The sequence below is a fragment of the Zalophus californianus genome, chromosome 1 (assembly GCF_009762305.2).
Source record: "Zalophus californianus isolate mZalCal1 chromosome 1, mZalCal1.pri.v2, whole genome shotgun sequence".
Taxonomy (NCBI): Eukaryota; Metazoa; Chordata; class Mammalia; order Carnivora; family Otariidae; genus Zalophus; species Zalophus californianus.
In genome coordinates this window covers 22,115,331-22,130,288 of record NC_045595.1, presented here as the reverse complement: position 1 = coordinate 22,130,288, position 14,958 = coordinate 22,115,331, and the positions used below count along the sequence as shown (strand labels likewise).

Genomic DNA, 14,958 nt, shown 5'->3' with positions numbered 1-14,958 from the left:
ACCGCCATGGCACCTGCGCGTCCCCCTCTGCTGTGCCGGATGGCACACTCACCGCCTCCACCAAGCTGTCTGCGCTCCTCTGCTTGTCACTGTTCTTGTTGCGGAAGCTGCTGGGGACAGTCAGGCTGGCTGGTGTGAACGTTCGGTACGAGATGCCAGGCTCGTCCGTGTACCAGGAGCTCCGGTGCAGGGACGGCAGGCTGCCGTTGACCTGGTCCAGGGCCTCTGGCCGCTCCACCTGGATCAGGGGCGCATAGCACGGCGTCCAATCCCGGTACGGAGGGGTCGCCGGAGGGGTGGCCCATGACCGGGTTGAGTGGCTTGGTGAGTACTTCTGGGCTTTACTGGAATCCAGGCCCGCAACTGCCATGATCTGGGGAGAGACGAGAGGAGGTGGGGCCAGAGGTCCTCAGGTGCAGGCCCCAGGCCTCCCCACGCACACCAAGCAGGAGGCACTGATGTACGGGGGTGGCCACGGATAAGGGACAAGGACTTGAAAAGGACACAGGCAGTAAAATCTGGCTTTCTGGCAGACTGTTTTCAGTTTCCCCAAATCCATAATGCATTCTCATGACTGTTCTTAAGGAGGCATCAGCCACTAATTCGTGAAATTGCGGCCGAGCAGTGGAGAATTAGGGAAGACGTTCACCCAGGGCTGTATGAACACACCACCCAGTTCGCTCTCGGTTTAAATACGGAAGGACACGAGGGGCAAACGACGCATTCCCAGCCCTTGGAGGGAACACAGTCCTCTCTCCTCTAGTGCCATTCATCACACTTGCCAGCCTCCAGTCTGCTCCGGAGCTCTGGGCACAAGCCCTGCTTCCCCCGCCCCCAGCTGTGCCCCAGCAGGCACCCCGGCATTCCCTCTCTGCATGGAGGGCCACGGAGGCCCGTGACCCAACCGGAAGCCATGGCCACTCGTGGGAGGCAGTGCAGACACAGATCTGGCCCTCATGGGGGCCGGACAGCAGAGGGAGGGGCGTTCGCAAGCACGTGCCCATGGAGACTTCCAGGCCTACTTGGTTCATGGCATTTGATGGCTGGGCCTTCCCACGCCTTGTCCTTCCACAACAAAGCAGGACACGAATAAAAATTAATATAAAAACTGAAGGCAGAAAAGTGACAAGTTGGCAGAGAGACCTGAATGGAACACCTGTAATGGAAGCTAGTGCTCGCGTGCTCAGGATGTTGGCAGTAAGCAAGCTGGGGGTGAGCTGGCTCTGCACGTTTACAGACCAGGTGCTCCCCGCACACAGTAAGCAAGCTGGGGGTGAGCTGGCTCTGCACGTTTACGGACCGGGTGCTCCCTGCACGCCTTCCGGCCCCTGACACACGTACACAGTGGACTGCATCTCTGATGTGCTCTTTGCAGGAGGAAAAAGTGCCCTCTTCTTGCCCTTGAGGCAAAGCTCTGGTGAGTGGGCTGCAGCCCCACCCTCCCTCCAGGCCCTGGGCTCCCCCCTGTCCAGCCACCTCACCATGGACAGGTCCTTCTCCCTGGACCGCACTCTGTGTCCCAGGGTCAGAGGCTCACCCACCTGTGACCATGGCGCCCTGCCCACAAAGGGCTCTACAGACATGTCTTAATGAAGGAACCATGTCTCAGAGCAGATAAAGGGCAGCACTGACTGTTCAGGATCAGGCAAGCGGCCACCACTCCCTGGGTCAGGGACTGTACCAGAACACAGTGTCCACCACGGCCAAGGGCCCAGCTTGGGAAGCTGGCAGCCTTGGATTCATAGGTCAACACGGTCACGCACCTCCTGTGTGAGCTCAGACATGTTACCTACACTCTCCCTGATACTCGCTCATCTGTGAAATGGGGTTTGTGATAGTATCTCTTTGGCAGGGTTGCTCCCGGATTGAACCAGAGTGTCTGTGAAGCTTTTCTCCTTCCCTCCTGCTGCTGGCAGCCCAACGGGGTGTCCTGAGGGTGGGTCCCACACAGGCGGCCCCTCAGGCCTGTGGTGTCAAGGCCAGGTGGGCCGGCTCACCTGTTGCTGCATCAGGTGCAGAGGCAGGGCTGTGCGGTGGGGGAAGGCGGGGGACGGCGGGACCTCCTCCTGGCTGCTCTGCCCACGCAGGCACTCGAAGTTGAAGGAGGATCTCCGGTGGGCTGAGAAGTGAAGCACAGCGGCAGCTGTGAAACAGGTGCTCTGTGGGGCCCCCGGGGCTCTGGGGTCAGGGTGGGCCCCTGGACACTCGACGGGGGGGCCCAAGAGGAAGCAAGTCACACGTCCAAGGAAAAGCATTAGGTAGTGAGGTCTTGGAACTTTGGGAGGATGAAGAAGCTGCCCAACTGAGGGATGTTTTTAGTAGGTGTAAGTTGGTTTCTTGCAAATGTAGTGCCTGTTCTCATGGGGTGGAGCTGAAGGCTCCAGAGGGCACCTGTTCTGACTGGACGCCCCTGGCCCTGTACATACACTGTGGGGAACACTGCATTTCAGGTCAAGAACACAACGTCGTTCTAGAATACTGCAAACACCTGCTGCTGCCCCCTTCCCTCCCTGCAGGCATCCTGCGTGTCTCTGGGGCCCCCGGCGTCTTGCCGGTGCTCCCCTGCTTATACCTGCTTTAAGGGGAGTGACTTGCTATCTGCTCAACCAGGTAAGAGGCAAATCCTTTGGTTGGGGAAGACCCAGCTTCTCTAAGCACTGAAGGCAAAACTGGAAAAGAACACCTCCGATGTTAGAGAACACGGCTGTCTCGTTATCAGCTACTCAAAACAGAGGCTCGTGCACAGGCTGAGCAATGACAAGAGATCCCGAGTTTGTGGCTTCACAGGACACAGGGCCCAGGAGGTTGGTCTGAATTCTGGGCCCCCAAGCACAGGCCAGAGGCTCCCCCCACACCCCGGCCCCGGGACAGGTCCACCCTCGAGGGTGCTGGCCCTAGAGACACGGCGTGGGGGCCTTACTGACAGTTTGCAAGGCAGGAGCCATGTCTCCTCAGCCTCTGCTTCTTAAGATCCCAGGGCATTTCTCATGCCCCAGCAAAACTCCACACCCTGGAAAACGGCGGGGCCGAGCCGCCCAGGCCTCCTGGAAGTCGCACGGAGCGGCAGGAACCGGGTTCTGTGAGAGCTCTAATCTAAAAGTGTGGGAAGACTGGGCTGAGCCCGGGGATGGCCCTGCCCAGTGCGGGGAGAACAGACAAGCAGCCCCGGCCACGCAGGCTTGGGGCACCCCTGTGGGGCGTGCTGGGTCGCTGCCGCCTCCTCAAGTCGCCTCTGTGGGACACAGATTGCTGCACAATGGCTGCTGTCCTCATCAGACAGCCTGGCCTCCCTGCACCACACAGGGGCCTCCCTCGTCGGCACACCCTTGAGGACCCTCCTAGGGGCAGCCGGCCAGGGCCAGAGGCTCGGAGCCAGGAGGGGAAACCACCATCTCTCTCATTCGGGTAGTGCCTTTCGGTTTTGAAAATCCGTCCCTGGATACACTGATCATCTCCTCTGCTGTGCACAACCAACTCTGACAAAGGAAGGAATTCTACTGCTACTGCGAACACAGGCAGAAGACTTCCCAAGGTCGGAAGCGATGGGCAGCAAAGCAAATAAAATACGTTTTACTGATTTGCCCTTACAGATAAAGAGGGCATCTGCTCTGGCCCACCGGGGTTCCTCACTTCACTCGGGCGGTGCCTCTGAATGGTGGGCATTAATGTGGCCACTGTAGGGGACACAGGGAGGGTCCAGAGAGGGCAGGGCACTCCACAGACAAGGGGGCCTCTGCCGGGCTCACCCGCGTGTGTCGCCCAGTATTCAGGAAGCTCAGAATTGCTCTGTTCGGCAGCACGTGTTTGGGGCTGCAGAATGAAATATTAACTATGGAAATGGGTCTGATGACACTCCCCAGCAGGGCTGAGACTGCAGCAGAGAGGAGAGGCCCCCAGGCACCACCCAGCTGGACTGGTTACTGCACACAGAGTCAGCCGACTCAGAGCCAATGTGTCTTGGCTATTTTTGGTTGCTGATTGGAGTCCCGCTCAGAAATATGCTTCATTCCTCAGAAACGCCAGGAATGGATATTCTTTAACCATCACCAAAATGCCCCCATGTGCAAAATCCAACTGCCCGGCCAGGAGCTGGAAGGGGTCACGGCGTCATTTCTTACCCCGGGCCAAGTCCCTCACTGGGGGGTGAGCCACATCTCCTGCAGCCCTGCTTAGGCCACTGGCGTAAGAAAACTAGGTGGGGAACAGCCGGCCCCCTGCCTCTTCTTGGCAGAACAGGACTCCTCCAGCCCCAGGATGGGGGTGCGGACCCAACACCTGCCCCGTGAGCAAGGACGCTGGCTGACACGTGGTAAGAGGGAAAGCCCCTGGTGGGAACTGGGCAGAGACGGACACCAAGAGTCCCCAGGGGCCCCCCAGAGGCGGGGGGGGGGGTTGGCGCTTGGTGGGACAGGCCTGGGCTGCTCACTTCCACCCTCTGAGGGTCAGTTACCCCGTCCACAGAGAGGGCCTGACAACCTCATGCCGCACATCATGCCTACCTCGCATGATGAACCCCAGGCTCCAAGACAACGATAATGTGCACGAAAAGCCCCTCTTCAGATGCCACGTACTGAGCACGCTTAGGACCACAAGCTGCCTTTCTCCGTACTCAGAGTCAAGAATGGCCCGGAAGTGGTTTGAGCTCAATTACGTGGGACACGGATGAGCCAGAAGGGAGAGCTGATACCGATAGGGTCCCAACCAGGGAGCTGGTCTTGCAGACGGAGGACAGTCCCTAGCACTGTGCAACCACATCTGTCACACTTCCTCGGGGCTGGGGATCGGGGAGGAGCATACTGTTCTCTGGGAGGCTTCACCCAAAACAAAAAATCTGGCCTCACATGTTGGGGTGGGAGGTAGTAGGCGTCTCCTTGGAGATCTCCGGGAATCATAGCGAACAGGCGAGTCCTCATCCTCCAGGAAGCCTTGGGGGTGATGGTAGCCTCGGGGCCGCTCGAAGTCCCAGCTGCCACCTGGGTATCGGCTGTAGTAGCTGTAGTTTTGCCTGGGGGGTCAGAAAGGCGAGGAGAGAGGGTAAGGGACACAGGAGATCTTCGTTAACAAGCCCCGTCTCTTAGCTCAGACAGCCCCATGGCTACAGTCCTCTCCCCAGCTTTCCTAGACACCCCGACTGAGAACCAGGCAGTCAGTCCTCAGCTTCATCGAAGACTCAGGGCCCTGGGAGAAGCTGGTCTCTCTGCCTGCCTCTCGGGCAGTCCGGGTGTCATACGGGCGGGCCCTTGCCGCAGAGTATGAGGGGCAGGAGACAGCCAGGCCTGCTGACATCAGCCCGAGCCACAGTGCTGCTCACCTGGCCCCGGTCAGGGAGCAGGCATCCTCGAAGCCCTCCTCACCACTGAAATACTCCTGCTCCTCCAAGCAGCAGGAGTCCCTGAAGTAGCCACGGATCTCTGGATCTTCCCGGCAGATAGTGGGGAACTGCTCATCCCCCGAGTCAGACCTGCAGTGGTAAGAGAGGGCCCGAGCCCCCTGAGCACCCAGCTGGGCCTTGGTGCATGGCTAGCCCCCCTGGCCCACGTGCCCCCGGCTTCTCCCTGGTGTCCCCGGGACTGGACTGTTCAGGCCTCTGGTGGCAGAGCTGTGTGTGTGAGCACGCGTGTGTGCTGGGAGGGGGCCGCTCTCTCAGTGCCTTGCACAATGCCGGTGCCAAACCACCATGCCCAGGGGGCCATGGAGCCAAAGGAGTGGGTGTCCTTTGGTGGAACAGAACAAGGAAATGGACCTAGAGGCCTGCAGCGATCGGCAGTCCCAGGGAGAAGCCGCTGGGCTCCGAGGCCACCTGCTCTGATCCTTGCTCCTTCCTCCTCTGGCCCATGTGACTTCAGGGTCTGGAACAAAGAGGCTCCCTGACCAGTTTCCCACTACCTCTGACCCAGGAAAGGCGACAGGAGTTTGGGATACAGTGTCCCCAGGGAGACTCACATGCGTGACACCTGCCAAGTTTTCAAAGACGGCCCCACCCACATTGCAAGACTGTCATTCTATCTCCCTGAAAGCCGCTATCCTGGCCTCAGTCCTCAGGAAAGCCCACCAGGCTCTGTTACATCGACTCTCTCCAAAGAGAGGACAGTGCTCCCTACAAGTTCTTCATTCTCTCAAGTCGCTCCTGAGCAGCAGGTTGCACTTGATAGAATTAAACTAAGAGACCCAGCCTCTCTGTCCCCAACAAAATGATCATCCCGCTGACAATACAACCCGGGTCAGCAAATATGGAGCAGGATACACCGCACATATGTTGAGGGCTGCAGGGGAGACAAAGGAGAAGACCCGGTCCCTGGTCTTCAGAGGTTGGGGTCATGCTTTTATGAAGCCCCCAGAAGAGGTCTGAACCCAGCCAGCAGCGGCAGGTAGCACCAGCCTCCCAGGGCCAGGCACCTGGAAGCACACAGTGGGCTCTCCCTACACGGTGGTCACGAGGCGTGCCTGCAGGGGCTAGCCCATGGGCACACTGGCATGTGAATATTAGTCCTTGGGTGATGACACAGTCTATGCACATATGGACCTAAAAGCTCCTTTGCTTAGAAAGAAACTACCAGCGCGCCTGGGTGGCTCAGTTGGTTGAGCACCTGACTCTTGGTTTCAGCTCAGGTCATGATCTCAGGATCATGAGATCGAGCCCCTGTGTCGGGCTCTGTGCTCAACAAAGAATCTGCTTGAGTTTCTCTCCCTCTCCCTCTGCCCCTACCCGCCGCTTGCACATTCGCTCTCTCTCTAAAATAAAAGAAATCTTAAAAAAAAGAAAGAGAAAGAGAGGAGGGGATGGGAAGGAAAGGAGGAAGGAAATGAAGGAAGGGAAGGAAGGAAGAAAGAAGCAACTACCTCTGCCTCTGGAGTCCACAGCCCCAAGCTCCACTCCTATCAGGTTGCCGCCTGAAAGGAAGTTCTCACCCCTCCCAGGACTGAGAGGCCAGCTGGTTACACTCACAACACAGAGTATTTAACACACACAGGCAATGAGCACATACCTAATGTAAGTTTCATAATAGCGGGTTCTATCCAGGAAAGGCATAACATGGGAGGGAGGGAGGGAGAAGATAAAAGTTAAGTATTTCCAATAAAATTTAAAATGCAGATTATCAGGCTAGTTCCTAGAGCAGAGGTCAGCAAACTATGGTTTACAGGCCATATACTGTCCACGAGCTATGAATAGTTCTTATGCTTTTAAAGGAGTGCAAAAAAATCAAAGGAAGAAAAATATTACACCACGTGTGACCATGTGAAGCTCACACTGCAGTGTCCATAAAGTTTTACTGGGACACAGCCACACTCATGCATTTAAACAGTCTATGACTGCTTTCTCTGTACAACAGCAGAGCTCAGTCACTGCAGTGGAGCCTGTATGGTGCCCAAAGCCTAAAATATTTATCATCTGGTGCTTTACAAACGTTGCCAACCTCTGTCTCAAAGTATGTTGGTACCACTGGGGAAGGCAGAGTTCACAGCAACTGCTGTTATTTGAAGGGGCATCCCCTTTGGCAGGACACAGGATGGCTGGTGGCCCTTTATCCTTTGGATTCATCACTGGCTAGTGCCTGATGAGGCCATGAGCTCATGGCACTCCCAAGTTCGAGGGTCAGTGCCTCCTGAGCATCTCCCATGTGTGCCAGAGCACCGGGGAGAAAGAAGCGCCTTGCACAGACACTACATCACCAAGTGCAAACACATTTTAAAGGTTACCTTTTAATACTGGACCTTCTTGGAGGCTCCCGGTCATGCTTGTGGGAGGAGTGATGCCCATTTTCAGACATATGCTCAAGGTTCCCCATGCTGGGCCGCTTTCCAGGGGCAGCTTTGGACATATTGGCATTATTGAGATTGGCATTTGTTGAGCTGGGAGCTTGCTTTCCTATGGAATTATGGTTATGATGGCTATGACACCCCGAATTTCCTGCTGGAGGAAACAGCGGTCTCTCAGTATCACTTGCAGGTGGAACTGAAGGCCTTTGGACATGCAGGGGACGGTGGGTGGTATTGGTCTGCTGAAGGGGGTCTCTCCTATCACTATTAACATGATTGACATGGTTTCCAAGCAGGGCACCATTTCTCTGCAAAATAATGGGAGACAACACCAGGTAATTTAACAAGTATTTGATGCAGGCTAGCTTTGTTAGGTAATTTTTTTTCTACACGAAACACAAATTCTAGGTAAGCTCCGTAGGATCCCTGTAAAAACAATCTGAGTGTCTCACAGATCAGGGTGGATGTGTCTGTGTGGCAGCTGGTCCCCCTGAAATGAGGAAGGTTACCGATCCCTGAGCTGGGGAGCAAGCTCTTGGCTGTCACACGAGTGTGCTCTTCACGTCGTTCCAAGTTGAGGTGACTTATACCCAGCAGGGCTGACTGGCAGCCCCCAGCAGTTGAGGCTGGACAGGAGGCATGCTCTCTGGGCTGGGGGTGCTGAGGGCCAGCCCAGGGAAGAAGGGGGTAACACAGGTGGGCAGCTGCTAGCGGGACTCAGGAGGCTCAGCCACACTGGCCAAGCGGCTGTGGCCAGGCTCCTCTGAAGCTGCCAGTGTGGGACAGAGGGGCCAGCTCAGGGCGGGAGCGCGCCTGGCCCTAGAGGAGGTACCGAAGGTCTGCTGTGGGGATAGCACGGTCCGTGAGCCCCTCTAGGCCCGGGTGCTGGCGTGCATTCTCCAGGTTCTTTTGTGGATCACCGACTGCCCAAACTGAAGTCCTGCCCCGCTATCTCCAAGTGGCCAGTGTGTAGCTAGGCGTGGAATAATTACTTTGAATACATCTTCTTCTTCTTCTCGTTTTGTTTCCTCCGGCTCGTCATCTTGCAAATCACATGATATAGCACGCCGGATTTCTGGCCCAATGTCATGCAGTGTCCTTAATCCTGCCTAGATCAACAAAAATGGCAAAACGGATTAGACAATATGGGTGCGCTGGGCCCGGCCTGGGTCCTGGCTCTGCTCCTGCCTGATTCAGCTGTGGTGAGGGAAGCTTTCTCCAAAGGGCAACCCAGGGGAGTGACTACTCGTGTGAATGTAACTGAAGGGTCCCCGAAGCCCCGGGGTTGAAGGGTGTGGTCAGGAGTTCCAGATGGTCCTAGACTGGGGTGCTCGAGGCCTCCGACCCAGTCACTTCCTTCTCACATAGCCCAACTGTCAGGGAACAGTGTCTGCTGTGGCCAAGAGCACATGCCTGCATCCAAATGACAGTCTAGAGAAGGAGGGCCTGCAGAGTCCTCTCCTAGAGCCCCAGAGAGGGCCAGGAGCACAACCCATCCACTTGATGGGGAGGGTGGCCAGGACTCACTGACCATGACCTAAGTACGGGAGTGAGGGGGCGAGCTGACCAAGCAGCCAGCAGGGCCACCGGTTCTGCAAGAAAGCCATGGGAACGAGGGAGGGACAGCACACACTGCAATCACCAGCACATTCAGGACCATGACGGAATGGGTCGACACGCACACAGACCCGGGCCACTGTGCAGTGCCAGCCTCCATGGCTATCCGTGGTGCCCTGGAGGGTCAGGCCAAGAGCTTGTCAACAGCTGGATCATCCTCTTGAAGACCACAACACATTGAAAAGGGCTCACCAGCCTGTGGAGGCTGTGTGGGACCCACCAGGTGACCCCTCCTGGCCCCTCGCAGACACAGGCCTTTGCCTGAGGCCCTCACAGTTGGCTTTCCTTACACTGGGCCCCGGGTTCCACTGCAACAGGCCCTGGGAGACGCCCTTCTGTTGTTCCCAGCTTTGTTAGGGAGGCACCAGAGATGCTTCTGCTACACACGGGGGAGGAGTCGCTGGCTCTGAGAAAGTTCTGTCCTGACCATCAGTTTGAAGAAAAACAGCATGCTGCCTCGCAGACTAACAGGGACGGTATGGCTCCACTTTATCCTTTTCCACAAAAAGACTGGCATCTGAGAGAGGCATTTCCTCCCTGCCCCCAGGCCTAAGTGCTCCCTGTCCTGTATCTGGGCAGGACCCTCTCACTGGCCTGCAGTCCTTCTGCCCCTCGGCAGCCACAGCGGGGCCTGCCTGAGCCCTGGCTGCACAGGGCCGATCTGCACACTACGTCACGGTGGTCAGCAGGGAACACCTGGGCCTAGAAGCGGGGTGTCAGGGGAGGGGACCACTTCCTGGCCCTTCCTCCACAACCTCCAGCAGAGGGGCGCAGGGAGGGGAAGGGATGGTGGGGATGGTGGCCACGGTCTGGCCGGGCCCCACGGCGCCGGCCCCCGGCGTGGGGTGCTCACAACTGGTTTTCCACAGAAGCCAGTGGTGGTGACGATGGCAATTTAGAATGTGGAGTCCTACAGGAGCTTCCTAAGAAGCTCCTGTGAAACCAGCCTCCTCCTCCATAGGAGGCAATGCTGTTAAAAATGGTACACCAGGCTAGGTCTGATTTGATCCATTCTCTGAATAGAGGAGCAGGGCCAGGGGCGGCGGCAGGGGGGGGGTCTTTCCGTTTCATGAACTGTGGGTGCGCAAGAGCTGCCTGGATTCGGAGCTCTCAGGTTCCTGGCGAGGAATGCTGTGGTCTCGTTGGGGAAAGACACACGTGTCCTGCCACCAAACCCAGAATAGTTCGTGGTATGGTCAGTGAGGGTACCTCTCTCTCCTGTCCCTCTGACCACAGGCACGAGCTGCATGCGCACAAGCATACACATGCACGCTCATGGAGGTGCACACACACACGCTTTCCCTCGCTCAGGATCCCCAAGTCTGGCACATCTGAGCCAGGGGAATCATCTGGCTTAGACGCAGACCCACTTGCCATTCTCTTGGAAACATCGAGAAGGCGACGCTAATGTCCAATGGGGGAGAGCTTTTCACACAGAGCTGCGGGCCTGTGCAGGAAGGTCCGGCCCAGCAGTGTTGAACAGCCTGCAGCTCATTCGTTCAGTGTTTCCCAGAGCACAGTCATCAAGGGAAGATTAGCTAAGCCAGGGTTTCATTGTCTGGTTTTGGATCACTGGAGGAAAGGCAGATCTGAGGCTTCCAAATCAAAGACCAGGTTTGAGACACCTGCTGTCGTGTCTATAAGATAAACATAGGCGACAAAGCACTAAGTCAACACCCCCAGGTAAATTATATATATGAGCCCATGTCACGAGGCACCACGGGCTTGGAATACCCCTGAGTTTGAAAACAAACAAACAAACAAACAAAAAACCAGATAATCCTATTCACTGTCATTCAACAATTTGGACTAGGTCTGATTAAAAGAAATAGAAAACTATTTATTTGGATAATTTTTAACATCATCCACTGTTGGCGGGTTGACATTTCACTGAAATACACATATAACATAATTGCATAAGAAAAACAAAAACGGTCTCCAGCAGGTCTTCGATGGTACACAAGATCAGGAGAGTGTGGTGAACAGACAGAGGACAGAGAATTTGTTTGCAACATAAATCATGGAGAAAACTGAGAGGCGGCTCAAGAGGCCCCTTCTGAGGACAAATAATGACAACATATTTATTAAAGAGACACCAGAGGAGGATAAAAAGCATCACTCTTCCTCGGCATGAAAGCAGAGGTTTAGAAATCATGGTTACGTTTTGCTCACTCCACGCAGGAAGAAACACATCTTCTAAGAGTCAGGGATTGACCTGACTCTTTCACATGGGATCTGGGGAAGGATGCGGGGGGGCGGGGGTGCCGAGGGGTGGTGGCAGGGGTAGGGTGTCTGCCAGGGGAGGGTGCGTGTCAGGGGTGGGGTGTCTACCGGCAGTGGGGTGTCAGGGGTGGGTTGTCTGCCAGGTCTGGGAAGGCGGGAAACAGAGGTTCCCAAACTTGAACTGAAATGAAGCTTAAACACAGCACCCTGAATTTATTACATATCACAAAACATGATAATGAAATTTTTCTAGCACACATATCAAGCTAAAAGGTAGCTTAGGCTGCTCCAAAATTTCCATAGGCACGAGTTCTGATCCCAGAAAACTATCTTAAACTCTTGAAAAAATTACTTTTTTCCACAGCCCTAAGAAAAAGAACATTCTTTTCCCTTGAAATAAACACTTTACAATCAGTAAAATGAGCTATTCTTTCATTTTTCATATCGGTGTCTACCTCTATCGGCAAAATAGTACTTTAATTTGAAACGTGGTCATTAGCACTTAAACCAACATAATTAAAGCTGTATAAAGTCATTCCATTAACATCACAGTAGAATTATGGTTTTGAATAAACACAGAGTTGTTATAAAATAGAAACATTTTTGATTTAAGATGTCCAATCATATAAAATATTAAGCAGAATCAAGCCTAGTTTCTGGTTGATTTTTAAATGCTAGATGGTATCATAAATATCTTTTTAAAAAAAGAAATGTTGGCGCTTTGCCTGCAGACTGCTGCTTTAAATTTTAGACACCATTTAATTGGAATTTTATAGATATTTACTCTATAGATGATTAAGTCACCAAAAAAACAAAAACAAAAAAACAAAAACCAAACTACAAAATCTAAGTATCTCTGAAGCAATAGCATAAAAATATGGTATTTGAACATCAAATAGGAACATTCGTTTACCTTCCATTCTCTTGCCCACTCTTACGGTCAGATTTTCCTACCTGGGTGTGTGAGAGATGCTGCCCTGGTCGCCTTCCTAAGCTAGCTCCGTGAGACACACCAGGAGCTGCCGGCTCTCAGCGGCACAGCAAGCCCAGACAAAGGCCAGAACCCCTCCTGAACCTACTCTGTAACAGTGGAGATAAGAGATGTGAGTCTCCACTCGGACCCGGCCAGGCCATTCATCTCTGGATGCGAGTGCCAGGCTTTCAGACTCCAGCCAGCGAGCCCCTGTCCAGCAAAGCCTGTTCTCCATCACGGGCTTCGCTCAGCCAGGCCTGGCCCTGCACACTCGTCTCCTGAAGGGCAAGTGCTGGTGAACCCTTTCGCGGGATTCAGCCCCTACCCAATCAGAGGGCACGGTTTCGGAACTAGCTCCATCAGAAGAACGAACTGGAGGTTCAGCTCGTATAGCATAAACCAGCCCATCTACAAGCTGTCCCCCACCACCTCCGCATACATGCAGGCATACATATCACACATGGGCACACTCTTTTGTCCTCCTTTTCCTCCAGGGAAAATGTGACAGTGTGGCTTTGTGTCCATTATGCACAGTTCTTGAGTCACGCAACCAGGGTGAGAAACATGAGCACGGCACTCCGTGGGCCACCCACGGGGATTCTGACCCTCGCTGAAGTTAGCTGTAACGTCACCACAGAAGTTCCTCTTGGGGCTGCGCTCAGCAACACACATCAATTTCCCACCACTTTGAAAGGTTAAGGAAGGTTTTCTTAAAATTACCTAAAGGGACCTATGACATTTCCCTGTGAACGATCTCACAGAGCTCTCTGAGCAACCTCGATTCTTGGCTGAAGTTTAACACCAGAATCTGAAATTCCTGCGAGGTTCCTGATAACAGAGTATTACTTCAATTTAAGCTCAGCAGATGCCTTAAATCAGGAGCTCTATTCTGTTAGCATCTCTCTAGCTGTCGTAACAATCTCCCATCCTTTACCCCACTACATCCCGAAAGGCCAGGATTATCCCCATTTGGTTGAGTGGGCTGCCCTACCTAGCGAAGGCTCAGCTATGACTCAGGTCCCCAGGCCTGTGGTTCCCATGAGGCCCTGCTGGCCTCACCCAGGCCACCACCAAGACAAAGTTGTTGAGTCTATGGGAAAGAGGGCTGGGATCAAGTCTGAATTGTGTGCTCACTTAATGACTGTGACCCCACTCAAGTTTAACCTTCTTCCAACTAACTTAGCAGAGCTCTTGTATCACTAAGGCCACATGGAAATGACCAGTGATCACACATCCTTGTCTCGGCTGGGCTGCTCTGAGGAGTGGCGATCTTTAAAACACAGTCTATCACACACTAACTCAGACCGCCGTTCCTCCAGATCAACACAGGCAGTGAGATGTGGGGTTCCACTCTCAGTCTGAACTTAGCTGGACATAGAGGGCACAGGCAGCTCTGTGTCTAGGTGAGTGGGTTGGGACTGGCGTGGCACTGTGGAGGACAGAAAAGTTCCGGGTGAGGACAGTGCTCAACGCAGGAGGCTCCCTCACCAGGGAGATCATAAAAAGGCTCCAGCACCCTTTTCCTTTAGCGGGGATATGGGATCATTTCCCTAGAGTAGCAGTTCTCAAAGCATGGCCCGGGGACACTTCCAGGGGCCCATGAGGGGACTGTAATTTGCACAGTACTAGTATCTTCTTCGCCTTATACACACATTCTCTCAGAGCATAGTGGGGTTCTTCAAAGGCTCCATGACATGTGAGGATGTCACCTCTCTGCTATCTTTGTACGTGTATATTCTGTATTTTAAAAATTTCTCAGCTTTAATTTCTAATGTAAATACCGATATACAAGGGTCCTCAATTATTTTTAAGAACATAAAAGAGACCCTGAAGATTGAGAACAGCTGATAACTCAGCCCCAGACGGGCAGCACCAACCTTTCCTCAGGCACTGGCCCCTTCGCCTCATCTATGATTCCTGGGATTCTGCTGACTTTCTCTACTTATGGAAGAAATGTCCTTCCTCTGGCTTCTCTGAGCTAGCCTTTGGCACTTGTTAATGAGTTGCCTTCACCGTGGCTTAGAATGACACCCTCCCATTATCCCAAATAGCCACCTCTTTTAGGTCTGAGGTATGCCAAGGAGAATGAATTTACACAGGTACCTACCCAACCTTGGAACTGTTAGTAGGTGTTAGCAAGTTCCTTCCCATGGAAAACTGACACGTTAGGGCTAATGAAGTCATTAGGTTGGTATTATTCAATAACACACCACAATAATTAAGACCTTTTGCTACTACATAATATAACCCGCCTTAACTTCTTTTCAGTAATTCTATATCTTCTTGAAGACTTTTGAAAATAATCATTATTATTGTCAGAGGAAAAAGATCTCCTGCCTTTCAGAAAAAGTAGAGAATCCAGTACCCAACAATCCTGTGAATTTAGG

General features: G+C 53.7%; 1 protein-coding gene across 4 annotated transcripts in view; it reads right to left on the bottom strand.

Annotated features, from left to right (window-relative positions):
* The window catches only part of CACNA1D (calcium voltage-gated channel subunit alpha1 D), a 296,432-nt gene that overhangs the window by 6,178 nt on the left and 275,296 nt on the right, over nt 1-14,958 (bottom strand). For 3 of the 4 annotated variants that reach the window (XM_035727534.1, XM_027583774.2, XM_027583772.1), the window contains 7 exons: nt 8,751-8,867; nt 7,699-8,066; nt 6,987-7,013; nt 5,312-5,461; nt 4,842-5,005; nt 1,998-2,119; nt 53-373 (listed from right to left, as the gene is read on the bottom strand). In XM_035727534.1, coding sequence (XP_035583427.1) covers nt 53-373; nt 1,998-2,119; nt 4,842-5,005; nt 5,312-5,461; nt 6,987-7,013; nt 7,699-8,066; nt 8,751-8,867 — 1,269 coding nt within the window. The remainder of the gene's footprint in view (nt 1-52; nt 374-1,997; nt 2,120-4,841; nt 5,006-5,311; nt 5,462-6,986; nt 7,014-7,698; nt 8,067-8,750; nt 8,868-14,958) is intronic. The other variant, XM_027583773.1, reaches the window with a different exon arrangement.